A 17771-nucleotide genomic window follows, 5' to 3' on the forward strand; every position below is an offset into this window, starting at 1 on the left:
CCTCACTGTGTCTCCTCACTGCGTCTCCTCACTGCGTCTCCTCTGTGACGTCTCCTCACTGCGTCTCCTCACTGCGTCTCCTCACTGTGTCTCCTCTGTGACGTCTCCTCACTGTGTCTCCTCACTGTGTCTCCTCACTGTGTCTCCTCACTGTGTCTCCTCACTGCGTCTCCTCACTGTGTCTCCTCACTCCTCACTGTGTCTCCTCACTCGTCTCCTCACTGCGTCTCACTCTCCTCACTGCGTCTCCCTCACTGTGTCTCCTCACTGACTGCGTCACTGCGTCTCCTCACTGCGTCTCCTCACTGCGTCTCCTCTGAAGTCTCCTCCCTTCCTAATAGAGGAGTCCCTTGGGTGGTCATTATGTAGAGCTCAGATAACAAGGTTTCATTTCATCCTTGATAATAACTATTAAAGAGTGTTTTCCATTTAATTAAACTCTCTGTCTGTGTAACCTCTGGACGTTTGCCCCGGGCTGAGCTAATTCATGAGGTAAAACAAAGGAGCGCTCCTTTCATGTGGAACCCTCCTCGGAGGAGGAGGCGGTACCGTGGAGAATAGGAGCAGAGCGTCTTCCTCAATATTCAACTTTGTTCATGCAAATTGTTAACATAACTTTGTGATATGATAAAGCTTGGTTTCAGTCTACTGGGGCGATGATGAAAGAGTCATCAGAGCTCCTCCGATCCATTACTCCTCCTGCAGGAGTGTTTAACACGAGGAGCATCATTCCAGCAGAGGAAGAGGAGCACCGCTCTAATGAACGATGCTTAAGAAAGCGTGAAAAAGCCATCCCATAATCTGATGGAGCCATATGTAGAGGAGGGCTCAGATCAGAGGAAAACCTCTTCACATTGCTCAGGCCTCATTACTCCAGATCAATATTCCTTTAGGTTATCAACTCCTCCAGAACCAGAGGGCTTTAATCTAATGTTCCCGCTGCAGCGCTAACGAGGACGATGAGGATGGAGAGAGGCAGACAGATAGAGGTGTAGAGTCTGTGAGGACAAACCCTGAGACTGTCCATAGTCACAGTGACGTCACACACTCCTTGACTGCTCAAACCTTGGTTCTTGGTCGTCGCCATCTTGGTTTTTGAAAGTCGCTATATTGGGTTTTGGACATGACAATCTTTGTTGTTGGACGTTGTCATCCTGGTCTTTAGAAGCAGAGGTGACCAGAGGGTGGAGAGGGTGGAGAGGGTGGAGAGGGTGGAGAGGGTGGAGAGGCTGGAGAGGGTGGAGAGGCTGGAGCTCAGAACAACTGAACACTGAATCAAATATAAACGTGAACGTTGGTGAAGTGAAAACACACTAAAGGGTTTAAGACGTAAGACCGGACAACGTCTCATAGAGACCTGTCAATCAGTGTTAAGCCCCGCCCTAAAGCTGATTAATGGTCTACCTGACTCTAAATGGACCATAATGTACTGAATGGAGACAGCTGCTCTCACCTGGTGGTTCTCCTGGAGGTTCTCCTGGTGGTTCTCCTGGTGGTTCTCCTGGAGGTTCTCCTGGAGGTTCTCCTGGAGGTTCTCCTGGTGGTTCACCTGGTGGTTCTCCTGGTGGTTCTCCTGGAGGTTCTCCTGGAGGTTCACCTGGTGGTTCTCCTGGTGGTTCTCCTGGTGGTTCTCCTCAGCAGGGTGTCGGTCCAGAGGAGAGACGACATTGTGAACAGAGCAGACGGTTCCACATGAAGACTGACGGAACCTTCTCTCCTCAGTGTTCTTCAGACCTCTGATCCTCTAATTAAAGGAGACACTAATCAGATTAGAGACACACTGATCTCCAACCAGCCTCCGTCACCTCCGTCACTGTGACAGAGAACGCAGCAGGACCGATCAATAACTTTATTAATGATGTCACACCGCTGCTCCTATTCATCCAATGCTGTATCAATACAGCATCAATCAGATCAATACTCAAATATTATTGACCGTCAGGAGGTTCACTGTTAGTGAAGAAACCAGGAGAAATATATGTTTACATATAAGAAACAAGACTCCAGTCAGCTCTTATTTTGAAAGGGCTGCTGTCACTAATAAACTACTTTATTGTCTTAAATTAAACCACTAAAGTCAACAAACGTTGATATTGATGTTTATTGATCAGTAAACAAACAGTTTGATCAGCTGACAAGAGTCAACTCATTATTGACAACTATTGATTTGTTGATAAGCAATTAAGTCCCGCCCACTCTCTCTCTCTCTCTCTCTCTCTCTCTCTCTCTCTCTCTCTCTGTCTCTCTCTCTGTCTCTCTGTCTCTCTCTCTCTCTCTCTCTCTCTCTCTCTCTCTCTCTCTCTCTCTCTCTCTCTCTCTCTCTGTCTCTCTCTCTCTCTCTCTGTCTCTCTCTCTCTCTCTCTCTCTCTCTCTCTCTCTCTCTCTCTCTCTGTCTCTCTCTCTCTCTCTCTCTCTCTCTCTCTCTCTCTGTCTCTCTGTCTCTCTCTCTCTCTCTGTCTCTCTCTGTCTCTCTCTCTCTCTCTCTCTCTCTGTCTCTCTCTCTGTCTCTCTCTCTCTCTCTCTCTCTCTCTCTCTCTCTCTCTCTCTCTCTGTCTCTCTCTCTCTCTCTCTCTCTGTCTCTCTCTCTCTCTCTCTCTGTCTCTCTCTCTCTCTCTCTCTCTCTCTGTCTCTCTCTCTCTCTCTCTCTCTCTCTCTCTCTCTCTCTCTCTCTCTCTCTCTCTCTCTCTCTCTCTCTGTCTCTCTGTCTCTCTCTCTCTCTCTCTCTCTCTCTCTCTCTCTCTCTCTCTCTCTCTCTCTCTCTCTCTCTCTCTCTCTCTCTCTCTCTCTGTCTCTCTCTCTCTCTCTCTCTCTGGGTGGAGGAGCAGCTGAAGTAGTAAACTTGCAGTAGAAACACTCAAAGTGAACTCAACACCTCCTGCGATGCTCCTGGACGCTGCTCCGTTCTGAAACCTCCTCCTCCTCTTCTTCATCTTCTTCCTCCTCCTCCTCCTCTTCTTCATCTTCTTCATCTTCTTCCTCCTCCTCCTCCTCTTCTTCATCTTCTTCATCTTCTTCCTCCTCCTCCTCCTCTTCTTCATCATCTTCTTCTTCCTCCTCCTCCTCTTCTTCATCATCTTCATCCTCCTCCTCCTCTTCTTCTTCATCTTCTTCCTCCTCCTCTTCCTCCTCCTCCTCCTCCTCCCGTCCCGTCTGGAGGACCCTGCTCCTCCTGCTCCTCCTCCTGTGATGTGACTTGTCTCTCCTGCTCCGTCATGTCGTTTCCTCCGGGCTTCCTCTTCCAGCCGTCGGTGTCGTTCGGTCCCGGGCTGCTGTCTGTGGGTCGGTCCTCCTCCTCTCTGGGTCGGTGCTCCTCTCTGGGTCGGTGCTCCTCCTCTCTGGGTCGGTCCTCCTCTGGGTCCGCCTTCGCTCCGTACTGTGGGTCAGGTTCCTCCAGCGGGTTCTCCTCCCACCTCCCGTTCGGAGGAGAACCCTACGCGGTGAGTGAATCATTTAACTTTAACATCATAAATGTTTTATGAATATCATTAGCTTTTAATTGTTTTGTCTTAAGAAATGTCCATTTTATATATAAATGTTTAATTAAATCAATGAATTGAATCTAAACTGATTAATAAATGAAGTCATTCATTTAAAACAATAAAGTGTGAAAGACAGAAGATTTAAATAAAAACTAAAGAAATGTTTTAATAATGTGAATTAAAGAAAGACAGAATAAATTAAAATGCAACAATAATTATAATAATGTGAATTAAGAAATACATCTGATATAAATGATTTAACGGAGAAACATAATCAGATTTATGATGATAATAATGACATTAAGTGGATTAAAGGAGGGTTTCACTGGATCAGCTGCTGAGTGACAATTAACCCTTTATTTACCCGCTAGTCTGACTAAGATCAAGATTAAGATTAAGATTAAGATCAAGATTAAGATCAAGATTAAGATTAAGATTAAGATCAGGACTCAGCCGTTATCAACCTCTCTCTCTCTCTCTCTCTCTCTCTCTCTCTCTCTCTCTCTCTCTCTGTCTCTCTCTCTCTCTCTCTCTCTCTCTCTCTCTCTCTCTCTCTCTCTCTCTCTGTCTCTCTCTCTCTCTCTCTCTCTCTCTCTCTCTCTCTCTCTGTCTCTCTCTCTCTCTCTGTCTCTCTCTCTGTCTCTCTCTCTCTCTCTCTCTCTCTCTCTCTCTCTCTGTCTCTCTCTCTCTGTCTCTCTCTCTCTCTCTCTCTCTCTCTCTGTCTCTCTCTCTGTCTCTCTCTCTCTCTCTCTCTCTCTCTCTCTGTCTCTCTCTCTCTCTCTCTCTCTCTCTCTCTCTCTCTCTCTGTCTCTCTCTCTCTCTCTCTCTCTCTCTCTCTGTCTCTCTCTCTGTCTCTCTCTCTCTGTCTCTCTCTCTGTCTCTCTCTCTCTCTCTCTCTCTCTCTGTCTCTCTCTCTCTCTCTGTCTCTCTCTCTCTCTCTCTCTCTGTCTCTCTCTCTGTCTCTCTCTCTCTCTCTCTCTCTCTCTCTGTCTCTGTCTCTCTGTCTCTCTGTCTGTCTCTCTCTCTCTCTCTCTGTCTCTCTCTCTGTCTCTGTCTCTCTCTGTCTCTGTCTCTCTCTCTCTCTGTCTCTGTCTCTCTGTCTCTCTGTCTCTCTGTCTCTCTGTCTCTCTCTCTCTCTCTCTCTCTCTCTCTCTCTCTCTCTCTCTCTCTCTCTCTCTCTCTCTCTCTCTCTCTCTCTCTGTCTCTCTCTCATAGTTCCCTGTCTCTCTCTCCTTTAGAGTCCGGGCTTCGATCCGTCCTCTGGTCTCTCTGGTTCTGGTTCCGTGGACTTCCTCCCGTTCGGGCCCCTGGGTCCGTACGCCTACGGGGACCCGTCCTACAGGAAGAACGCCACGCGGGACGCCACGGCAACGCTGAAGGCCTGGCTCAACGAGCACCGGAAGAACCCGTACCCCACCAAGGGGGAGAAGATCATGCTGGCCATCATCACCAAGATGACGCTCACGCAGGTCTCCACCTGGTTCGCCAACGCACGCCGGAGGCTGAAGAAGGAGAACAAGATGACCTGGACCCCACGGAACCGGAGCGAGGACGAGGAGGACGAGGACAACGTGGACCACAGGGACCACAGGGACCACGGGGACAACGTGGACCACAGGGACCACGGGGACAACGGGGACCACAGGGACCACAGGGACCACGGGGACAACGTGGACCACAGGGACCACAGGGACAACGTGGACCACAGGGACCACAGGGACCACGGGGACAACGTGGACCACAGGGACCACAGGGACCACGGGGACAACGTGGACCACAGGGACCACGGGGACAACGTGGACCACAGGGACAACGTGGACCACAGGGACCACAGGGACCACGGGGACCACAGGGACCACAGGGACCACAGGGACCACGGGGACCTGGAGAGGAACGACGAGGACGACGAGAACCTGAAGGCTGAAGAGGAGCCCGAGACCAGGAGACCAACCGGTGAGGGACAGGAGACTCTGAAGATATAATCAATCAATCAATTAATCAATTAATCAGTCATTTAGTTAATCAATCATTACTTTAACTCAGTGTTTGAATAGATCGATCAGTTAATCAATCAGTTGTCAGTTGGTCCTTCAAAGATCATTCTATAGATCAATAAGCTGATTATTGATAAACTGATGGAAAGTAATTTCTTTATCTTATCTGATCAAATACGTCATTTACTTCAGTCCAAGTACTACACCATGAAATACTACATGATAATGAAATACTACATGATAATGAAATACTACATGATAATGAAATACTACATTATAATGAAATACTACATTATAATAAAATACTACATGATAATGAAATACTACATTATAATGAAATACTACATTATAATAAAATACTACATGATAATGAAATACTACATTATAATGAAATACTACATGATAATGAAATACTACATTATAATATAATACTACATGATAATGAAATACTACATGATAATGAAATACTACATGATAATGAAATACTACATTATAATATAATACTACATGATAATGAAATACTACATGATAATGAAATACTACATTATAATGAAATACTACATGATAATAAAATACTACATTAGAATAAAATACTACATTATAATAAAATACTACATTATAATGAAATATTACATTATAATGAAATATTACATTATAATAAAATACTAAATTATAATAAAATACTACATTATAATAAAATACTACATGATAATGAAATACTACATTATAATGAAATACTACATTATATAAAATATTACATTATAATGAAATACTACATTATAATAAAATACTAAATTATAATAAAATACTACATTAGAATAAAATACTACATTATAATGAAATACTACATCATAATGAAATACTACATTAGAATAAAATACTACATTATAATGAAATACTACATTATAATGAAATACTACATGATAATAAAATACTACATTATATAAAATATTACATTATAATGAAATACTACATTATAATGAAATATTACATTATAATAAAATACTACATGATAATGAAATACTACATTATAATGAAATACTACATTATATAAAATATTACATTATAATGAAATACTACATTATAATAAAATACTAAATTATAATAAAATACTACATTAGAATAAAATACTACATTATAATGAAATACTACATTAGAATAAAATACTACATTATAATGAAATACTACATTAGAATGAAATACTACATAATGAAATACATTAAAAATACTACATTATAATGAAATACTACATTATAATGAAATACTACATTATAATGAAATACTACATTATAATAAAATACTATAATAAAATACTAATATACTACATTATAATGAAATACTACATTAGAATGAAATACTACATTATAATGAAATACTACATTAGAATAAAATACTACATTATAATAAAATACTAAATTATAATAAAATACTACATTATAATGAAATACTACATTAGAATGAAATACTACATCATAATGAAATATTACATTATAATGAAATACTACATTATAATGAAATACTACATTATAATGAAATACTACATTATATAAAATACTACATTATAATGAAATACTACATTATAATGAAATACTACATTATAATGAAATACTACATTATAATGAAATACTACATTATAATGAAAATACATTATAATATAATTATAATAAAATACTACATTATAATGAAATACTACATTATAATAAAATACATAAATACTAATTATAATTATAATGAAATACTACATTATAATAAAATACTACATTAATGAAATACTACATTATAATAAAATACTACATTATAATGAAATACTACATTATAATGAAATACTACATTATAATGAAATACTACATTATAATAAAATACTACATTATAATAAAATATTACATTATAATGAAATACTACATTATAATAAAATACTTACATTATAATAAAATACTACATGATAATGAAATACTACATTATAATGAAATACTACATTATATAAAATATTACATTATAATGAAATACTACATTATAATAAAATACTAAATTATAATAAAATACTACATTAGAATAAAATACTACATTATAATGAAATACTACATCATAATGAAATACTACATTAGAATAAAATACTACATTATAATGAAATACTACATTATAATGAAATACTACATTATAATATAATAAAATACTACATTATATAAAATATTACATTATAATGAAATACTACATTATAATGAAATATTACATTATAATAAAATACTACATGATAATGAAATACTACATTATAATGAAATACTACATTATATAAAATATTACATTATAATGAAATACTACATTATAATAAAATACTAAATTATAATAAAATACTACATTAGAATAAAATACTACATTATAATGAAATACTACATTAGAATAAAATACTACATTATAATGAAATACTACATTAGAATGAAATACTACATCATAATGAAATATTACATTATAATGAAATACTACATTATAATGAAATACTACATTATAATGAAATACTACATTATATAAAATACTACATTATAATGAAATACTACATTATAATAAAATACTACATTATAATAAAATACTAAATTATAATAAAATACTACATTATAATGAAATACTACATTAGAATGAAATACTACATTATAATGAAATACTACATTAGAATAAAATACTACATTATAATAAAATACTAAATTATAATAAAATACTACATTATAATGAAATACTACATTAGAATGAAATACTACATCATAATACTAAATATTACATTATAATGAAATACTAATAATGAAATACTACATTATAATGAAATACTACATACTATTATAATGAAATACTACATTATAATAAAATACTACATTATAATAAATACTACATATAATGAAATACTACATTATAATGAAATACTACATACATATAATAAAATACTAAATTATAATAAAATACTACATTATAATGAAATACTACATTATAATAAAATAAATACTACATTATAATACTACATTATAATGAAATACTACATTATAATACTACATCATAATGAAATACTACATTATAATAATAAAATACTACATTATAATAAAATACTACATTATAATGAAATACTACATTATATAAAATACATTATAATGAAATACTACATTATAATGAAATACTACATTATAATAAAATACTACATGATAATGAAATACTACATCATAATGAAATACTACATTAGAATAAAATACTACATCATAATGAAATACTACATCATAATGAAATACTACATTAGAATAAAATACTACATCATAATGAAATACTACATTATAATGAAATATTACATTATAATGAAATACTACATTATAATGAAATACTACATTATAATGAAATACTACATTATAATAAAATACTACATTATAATAAAATATTACATTATAATGAAATACTACATTATAATGAAATATTACATTATAATAAAATACTACATGATAATGAAATACTACATTAGAATGAAATACTACATTAGAATAAAATACTACATCATAATGAAATACTACATCATAATGAAATACTACATTAGAATAAAATACTACATCATAATGAAATACTACATTATAATGAAATATTACATTATAATGAAATACTACATTATAATGAAATACTACATTATAATGAAATATTACATTATAATAAAATACTACATTAGGTCATTGTTCTGTGTTGATGAAGTTAAAATATAATATATAACATTAAATATTTTTTTATAAAATGTTCATATTAAATAATTAATCTAAAGAAATCAGCCGTCACATAGATGTGTTCTAGTAATAAAAAGAAAGTAATATTACAAAGAAACTACATATATATATATATATATATATATATATATATATATATATATATATATATATATATATGAAGTAAGTTATACTAATCTTTAAATCAAAGCTCTGCAGACGTTTTAACGTTTTAACGTCTTAGAGACGAACATCAAAGAAAAGTTCCTGTTGACTTTAAAACGTTAAAACGTTAAAATCAGTTTTTAAATCAGATTCATGTTTTATTTGATGACTGTGATCGTCAGAAGCAGAATGTGTTGAATTATTAGATCTGATTATTTCCCTTTGCTCTGTCGGTGAGTAAATAATACATTTCATTATTGATTAATCTGTTGATCCTTTTCTGAACTGATCAGTTAGTCGTTTGGTCTTTAAATGTCAGAAAAAGATGAAATATGTCGATTCAGTTTACTAAGAGAAAAAACAAAGTGATTGATTATCAAAATAGATTTTATATCGATTGATTCATTAATAAACTATAAATCTTAGTTTTTTGTTTGTTGAATATGTGATGTATTAAATCAATTATTGATTAATCAAAACGATAATCAAGTAGCAGCCGTACGCGTGTGTAGCAGCCCGTCTACCTGCCTATGTGGGGACCTCATGTTAATGTGTGTGTGTGTGTGTGTGTGTGTGTGTGTGTGTGTGTGTGTGTGTGTGTGTGTGTGTGTGTGTGTGTGTGTGTGTGTGTGTGTGTGTGTGTGTGTGTGCCCGTCTACCAGCCACTGTGGGGACCTCCTGTGTGTTGGTGTATCGTGAGGACAGCGGCAGCAGCAGCGACACGGACCGGAGCTTCACCAATCCGGACTTTAAGGACTCTGTGGACCGGAGGCTGGCCCTCGTCCCCGGCCCCCTGCCACAACAATCCCTCCCCTAAACGCCCCCCCGCTGACGGTCAGACCGTCGAGCCCGCCGTCTAAAGAACTCGTTGACTCCTGCGGCGCCATCCAGAGGAACCCGGCCCCTAAACCCAAACTGTGGTCTCTGGCTGAGATCGCCACCTCTTCAGATAAGAGTAAAGGGTCATGTGACCCATCCCGGACGCCGTTCCCCCACAGCCCCTCCCCCTCCCTCCCCCAACACCTCTACTACCCCTCCCCCTTCCTCCACGGTTACTCCGGCTTCGGCCCTCTGAGGCCTCTAACCGCCGGCTCACAGCTGAACGGGTTAAACCAGACGATGCTGCAGAGAGACGGAAAACCACACAGCCAGAACCAGACCAACCAGTAGATCTACTGGGACCAGTAAACCTGGAACTATTCATCTACTGGGACCAGTAAACCTGGAACTCTTTACCTTGTGGGACCAGTAAACCTGGAACTATTTACCTACTGGGACCAGTAAACCTGGAACTATTTACCTACTGGGACCAGTAAACCTGGAACTCTTTACCTACTGGGACCAGTAAACCTGGAACTCTTTACCTACTGGGACCAGTAAACCCTTTAAACCTGGATCACTGGTGCTACTGGGATCGTCACACAGACTTCCATTTCCAAACACAGCTATTCAGTTTTAGAGGTTTTTCTATGATGTAATCTTTGTATTGCGTTTCTGGAGAGAACATGAAGTCTCATTAAAGACTGAACTGGTTTTATTCAGACTGAACTGGTTTTATTCAGGCTGAACTGGTTTTATCATCTCATTCCCCTCAAATATATATATATATATAAAGAGCAAATGTCTGAGTGAAAATACATTAAAAGGCTCCTGCAGAATAAATACAATCAATAAATAATTTAGACTTTTCTTAAATACGTTTTAGGATTTAAATTATTGTTTTTATTTTATTTTCAATCGATTTATTTTGTGAATTTAATTATTTATGTCATAAGGAATCATTGTTATTTCAGATTCAGATTATATTATTGCCAGGTGTACATTTAATGTCAAATGTTGTGTTTTCATGTTAGTGAAGGAGGTGGAGCTGATTCTAGCTGATTCTAGCTGATTCTAGCTGATTTGAGCTGATTTGAACTTTTCATATGATTATCACTTTGTGTTTCTTAAAGGGTTTGTGAAACTGAAACCATCTGACAGTTTGTTTGTTCATTTCAACAAAACTCAACTTGAATCGCTGCTTTAACATCAACAGGTCATCTTATTCTAAATTAATCATAAAACCAGAAGATTTCTGTTCAAACTTTCTCTCCACGCATTAAAAATAAGACTTTTAAGATTTTTGCCATGTTTGAACTTTTGTCCTAAGTGAGCCTCAGACCAGAATACACTTCCTGTAGAGATCACATGGGGGCTCCAGCTCGTCTCATTGGTCCGTGTTCCCGACACTAGAATCGGTGTTAGCCTGTTAGCTTGTTAGCCTGTTAGCATGTGGATGTTTTTCTTGCTTCATTCAGACTTTGTTGTTCTGAAATTTGGTTGATATTTAGAAAGGTATGTTGAATTTTAATTTAAACACGTTAATGGTCACACGGCTTCACTGACAGGTGTGCTACATGAAGAGGGAGGAGGCTGATGTTCACCTGTTTGAATCATAGCTTCACTGTGAGACGTGTGGAGCCATCCAACAAGTACCGGCTGCCAAAGACACAATCTGATTTGAGATTCAGACGGAGACGCATCTCTAGCAAATCTGATTGGTATCACATTTAAAACCAACTCAAAATGTGGTTTGGATCCAATTACAAAAAAGGAATTCCATGTTTTTTTTCTGTCCACATTTTCTAAAATCAATCTGATACGATCTGAACATGTCAAAATGTTAATTTAGGCGTGCAGTCCGATCATATGCTAATTAGCATATACAGTCTTATAAAGTCTTCAGTTTGTCCCTTAAAACCCTCCAGGCGTTGCAGAGATATCTGGTCTCTTATAATGAGAATGAACCGGACAGACAGACAGACAGACAGACGGACGGACGGACGGACGGACAGATGGACAATCACAAACATCCTGCCTCGTCCGAGACATACGGCCGCAGATCTGATGGTTTGACCACAAAGTGGATCATAGATCTTTGGCTTACGTGTTCTGGTACCAACTACACTCATGAACCGCTTGTTTGTTTTGATCCATCCAACAACAAAGCACCACTCAGGTTCAGATCAGGTTCCTCTTAATCACCCTCCTTCAAGTTTCTCCATCGATACCCACATGAGTATTGAAGTCTTTCAGCAGAACTATAATCTCTTTCATATAGAGGCGACTGTCTCGTTCCTGAAGGAAAACTCCAACACTGTCTCGTTAGTATCCTCTCACCCTGGACAACCCTGGAGAAGAACAGAGTCCAGGTCCTCTCTAGGACTTTGGTTCCAGACCCAGTGCTATGCGTGGAGGTGGGCCCAACTAGAGGTGATGTTTCACGTTCCTAGAGCTGGTCTGTGATGCCGGGGTCGGCCCACTGAGGTCACCGTCTTTACCGGCACCTCCATGGAGATTTTTGGACGGATTCATAAAGAGTCAGTGAATAGTTGTTGGTCTGGTCCTCCACTGGGACCACTTTGTCTTCAGATACCCTACCAGAGACCCTACCAGATACCCTACCAGAGACCCTACCAGATACCCTACCTGATACCCTACCAGATACCCTACCTGATACCCTACCAGATACCCTACCAGAGACCCTACCAGATACCCTACCAGAGACCCTACCAGATACCCTACCAGAGACCCTACCAGATACCCTACCTGATACCCTACCAGATACCCTACCAGAGACCCTACCAGATACCCTACCAGAGACCCTACCAGAGACCCTACCAGATACCCTACCAGATACCCTACCAGGATCTATTGCCCCTGATCAACACAGCTTCGAGGAACGAGGGGCCCAAGACAACGTAATGTTTTAAAAACGTTCTCACTTCTCTGTAAATCAGTTGATTAAACGTTGTTTCTAGAGGAACCCGTCTGTAATGTAAACCAGAGAGTGGTTCTCTTTAACATCTAAAGGGTTGATCTTCTAACAACACGTAGAGAGCTTCAGGTCTTCACAACAACATCAGCCCGTCTCACCCTCAGAGGAGGTGGAGAGGAGAAGCATTAATCCGCTCCGACAAACACCAGCAGAAAACATGGAAGCTGTTCAGATCCATCCGGAGAACATCAGCAGCTCAGAGGCCTAAACGTCTCACTCCTCTCACATCTTTACATTTTCTTGGGGCATCTTTGAGGAGTTAGTTGTAGATTTCAGACGGAGGCTCTTCTCTTTTGAAGCTGATCCTGCAGCCACAAACAGAGAATGAGCATCAGTGTGAGCTCCGTGAGATTAATCTGCTGAGAGGCTCCATGTTCCATGTTCCATGTTCAGGAGGACGAGGAGGATGTGAACCTCTGGACATCGTGGTGATTCATGTTCATCTGCCGGCTGTAAATGTACTACAGTGGAGTACTAGAGTACACAGTGTAAGTATTTCAATCTGTGGGACTGTCCTTCACTACATTTATCTGGAAATACTGGTTTCTTATCAGGTGTTCAACATGAGATTATATAATAAAACACATTAATCTCAACATTTAAACATGAGATTATATAATAAAACATATTAATCTCAACATTTAAACATGAGATTATTATTTTATATAAAACATTTTTAAGGTGTAATGATTCGAGTTCATATCAAATCTCCAGAAAGGAAGAAGGAATTTTTTCACTGCAGTCTGAAAGTAGACTTCTTATGTCAGAATATTTAAAGTACTCCAATAAGTACTGGCTGTAAATTATCTTTTTTTATTTCATAACACAAGTATTCATTTTCATTTTCAGTTTACAGTATTTATTTATTTATTTTGTAATTTAGTATTTATTTTTGTAAAGAGTTCACTTTGAGGAAAATTTGTGATTTGTGATTTTGGGCTTTACAAAATAAATTGAATTGAATTGAGTCTTATTAAAGACTTTATGGTGATATAGAGATGAACTGTGAGCTTTTCTCCTGATGTGAAATCAATCAGGCTTCAGTCACTTATTGATTAGGTATTGATCAGAGGAGAAGCTCTGTGTTTATAATAATGAACTGTACGAAACAATCAGATTTATTTGATCATTTATGCTGCTTTAAACAAACAGAGTTTAATTTATTTAATGATGATTTTTCATTTCAGATGACGTTTGTAATAAGTGTGTGTGTGTGTGTGTGTGTGTGTGTGTGTGTGTGTGTGTGTGTGTGTGTGTGTGTGTGTGTGTGTGTGTGTGTGTGTGTGTGTGTGTGTGTGTGTGTGTGTGAATGACTAACACTGACAGTGATTGGAGGAAACAGAAGGTATTGATCGAGGCTGCGTTCACTAAACCGTCTAATAAAACTCTGATTATTCACATCATCACAGATAGATTTTACAGGAGAATGTGATTTATTTTATTTAGCTGTCTGAATGTTTCTATATTTAAATATTGAGTTCCTGTTTAAAGAGAACATCAGGTGGTATTTAAACGTTTAAATGTAAACGTCATCATGTCACAACATTCTTTATTATTGTTATTATTATTGTCATTATTATGATTATTATTGTTCTCCAGTTTCATTATTGTTATGATGGAGAGATGTGAATGATTATAACAGACTGAGATCTGAAGTTATTTAAATGAATACTGAAGCTACATTAATACCTTTATTTATGAGATGAAGGGCTAATTAATATCACACTACTTAAATATTATTATTATATTTTCTGTTTTTGATCATTAATGTTTTTGATGTATTTTATATATTGTTATATATATATTATATATGTGTTTTATCTCTGCGTTTCCATGTTTCCAGCAGAGGATCAGAATATTTGAATAATTATGACTCTATGAATAAAGTCTTTATAGTCGACTCTAAGAACTAAATGTTTGTGAGGATCAGTAAAGATGAAGATCCTCAGTTTACCTCTGAACTCATCATGTGACTCATCATGTGACTCATCATGTGACACATGTTAACCCCCCGTACAGTCTGCTTCCTGTTCCAGCGGCGTGTTAACACCAGATAAACAGTCACGCCGCCGCCGTGGGCCGCACCCCCCCCCCAGGTGTCCTCCAGCTTCACCCCCCCAGGTGTCCTCCAGCTTCACCCCCCCCCAGGTGTCCTCCAGCTTCACCCCCCCCCCAGGTGTCCTCCAGCTTCACCCCCCCCCAGGTGTCCTCCAGCTTCACCCCCCCCCCCCCCCCAGGTGTCCTCCACCCCCCCCCCCCCCAGGTGTCCTCCAGCTTCACCCCCCCAGGTGTCCTCCAGCTTCACCCCTCCAGCTTCACCCCCCAGGTGTCCTCCAGCTTCACCCCCCCAGGTGTCCTCCAGCTTCAGGTGTCCTCCAGACAGAACAGCTGGGCTCACAGGCGGCTCCTGAGAAGACCTAGTAGTACATCAGGAGTACAGTTTGAAGGTTTTGTAGAGAGAATCTTCAGAATGAGGAGGTGAAAACACAAAAGAGCTTCAGCTCAGTGAGCTTAGCTCAGAGCGCCACCTAGTGGCCATCATGTGTGTCCTCATGTTCTCATCCAGAACCATTATGTACCTGTTAGGTTCTTTAGATCATTTATCAGAATCTACTAATAAATGACATCTTATTGATATGAATTGAACTGTAATAATAAGAATTAATCAGCTGATTATTGTAGCGTTACTAAATGAGTCGCTACTTTTCTGTTAAAGTCATTAATGAACAGAATCATGTGAAACCTCACACATTTATGTTGAATTATAGATTATTAAAAACACTTCTGAGAGCATTAACTTGACATTTAACCACCTGGTTTATGACTTTGTATGACTGTTGTATGACTGTTGTATGACTGTTGTATGTAATGCTTTCATACTTTTATGCCTTTGACTCTCCGGTCTGCAGATGGAAATCTACTAAATCTTTTTGAGATGTATTTTAGTTTATGTTCTCTGATGTAAATAAACTCAATAAAGTAAAAACTAATCGGAGTCATCTCTCGGTTTATGATGTCCCATGAACTCATCACAACTTCCTAAAGAACAAAGACATCTTCACAGGTCTCATTGAGTCCAAACAGACCGACTGATGAGACCTTCACTGGTCTCAGACCAGAAGAGCTTCACTGGTCTCCAGAAGAGCTTCTGTTAAAGGTTCGGTTTCACAGGAAACAGAGGAGAACGTTATACTGAAGTTAAACACTAAATATACTGTGAAGGGGAGAATAAAAGAGGTGCTGTCTCCTCCTCCTCCTCTTCCTCCTCTTCCATTCCCTCCCCCTCCTCTTCCTTTTCCTCTTCCTCTTCCTCCTCCTCCTTCTCCTCCTCCTCCTCTTCCATTCCCTCCCCCTCCTCTTCCTTTTCCTTTTCCTCTTCCTCTTCCTCCTCCTCCTCCTCCTTCTCCTCCTCCTCCTCTTCCATTCCCTCCCCCTCCCCCTCCTTCTCCTCTTCCTCCTCCTCCTCCCCCTCCTCTTCCTCTTCCTTTTCCTCCTCCTCCTCCTCCTCCTCCTCCTCCTCCTCCTCCTCCTCCTCCTAAAATAACTCAACAACAGAACAGCTGTTGGACTGAAGACTCTAGTCCTCCAGCAGGTCTCCTTCTGTCCTCGGCCTTTGTCTGGAGTCTCAGGGGCCTCAGCAGCCCAGAGGAGGAGGAGGAGGACTCCTGCAGACCTGAACCTCCCCTCAGCAGACGGCCCGGTCTCACGCTGCACCTGAGTCAGACAGATGCATGCTGGGAACAGCGGTGCTCAGACTGCAGACATCAGAGCGAAGCATTCCTCTGGAGGTTCAGCTGTCAACACCTCCTCTTACTGTGGAGGAGCTGGACCCTAAAACCCTGGACCTGATGCTGGACTCAGAGCCAGATCACTATCCAGACCACAAGCAGAGCCGGACCAAGACTACAGTCCATCATACAGGATCTACACTGACACACTACAGTCTATCATACAGGATCTACACTGACACACTACAGTCTATCATACAGGATCTACACTGACACACTACAGTCTATCATACAGGATCTACACTGACACACTACAGTCTATCATACAGGATCTATACTGACACACTACAGTCTATCATACAGGATCTACACTGACACACTACAGTCTATCATACAGGATCTACACTGACACACTGTCTACACAGGATCTACACACACTACAGTACTATCAGTCTATCATACAGGATCTATACTGACACACTACAGTCTATCATACAGGATCTATACTGACACACTACAGTCTATCATACAGGATCTACACTGACACACTACAGTCTATCATACAGGATCTATACTGACACACTACAGTCTATCATACAGGATCTATACTGACACACTACAGTCTATCATACAGGATCTACACTGACACACTACAGTCTATCATACAGGATCTACACTGACACACTACAGTCTATCATACAGGATCTACACTGACACACTACAGTCTATCATACAGGATCTACACTGACACACTACAGTCTATCATACAGGATCTACACTGACACACTACAGTCTATCATACAGGATCTACACTGACACACTACAGTCTATCATACAGGATCTACACTGACACACTACAGTCTATCATA

The 17771-nt window shown here is 38.8% G+C and overlaps 2 protein-coding genes across 2 annotated transcripts in view; both read left to right on the forward strand.

The window, feature by feature from the left end:
* The window catches only part of mphosph6 (M-phase phosphoprotein 6), a 97376-nt gene that overhangs the window by 48955 nt on the left and 30650 nt on the right, over positions 1 to 17771 (forward strand). The gene's annotated exons all lie outside the window — the stretch shown is intronic.
* On the forward strand, positions 3213 to 10527 carry irx5b (iroquois homeobox 5b). Its single transcript, XM_054620802.1, is given in 5 exon segments — positions 3213 to 3470; positions 4718 to 5052; positions 5359 to 5430; positions 10003 to 10150; positions 10153 to 10527. Coding segments are annotated over 5 exon segments (1188 nt in total).

The sequence above is a fragment of the Anoplopoma fimbria genome, chromosome 19 (assembly GCF_027596085.1).
Source record: "Anoplopoma fimbria isolate UVic2021 breed Golden Eagle Sablefish chromosome 19, Afim_UVic_2022, whole genome shotgun sequence".
NCBI classification, from domain to species: domain Eukaryota; kingdom Metazoa; phylum Chordata; class Actinopteri; order Perciformes; family Anoplopomatidae; genus Anoplopoma; species Anoplopoma fimbria.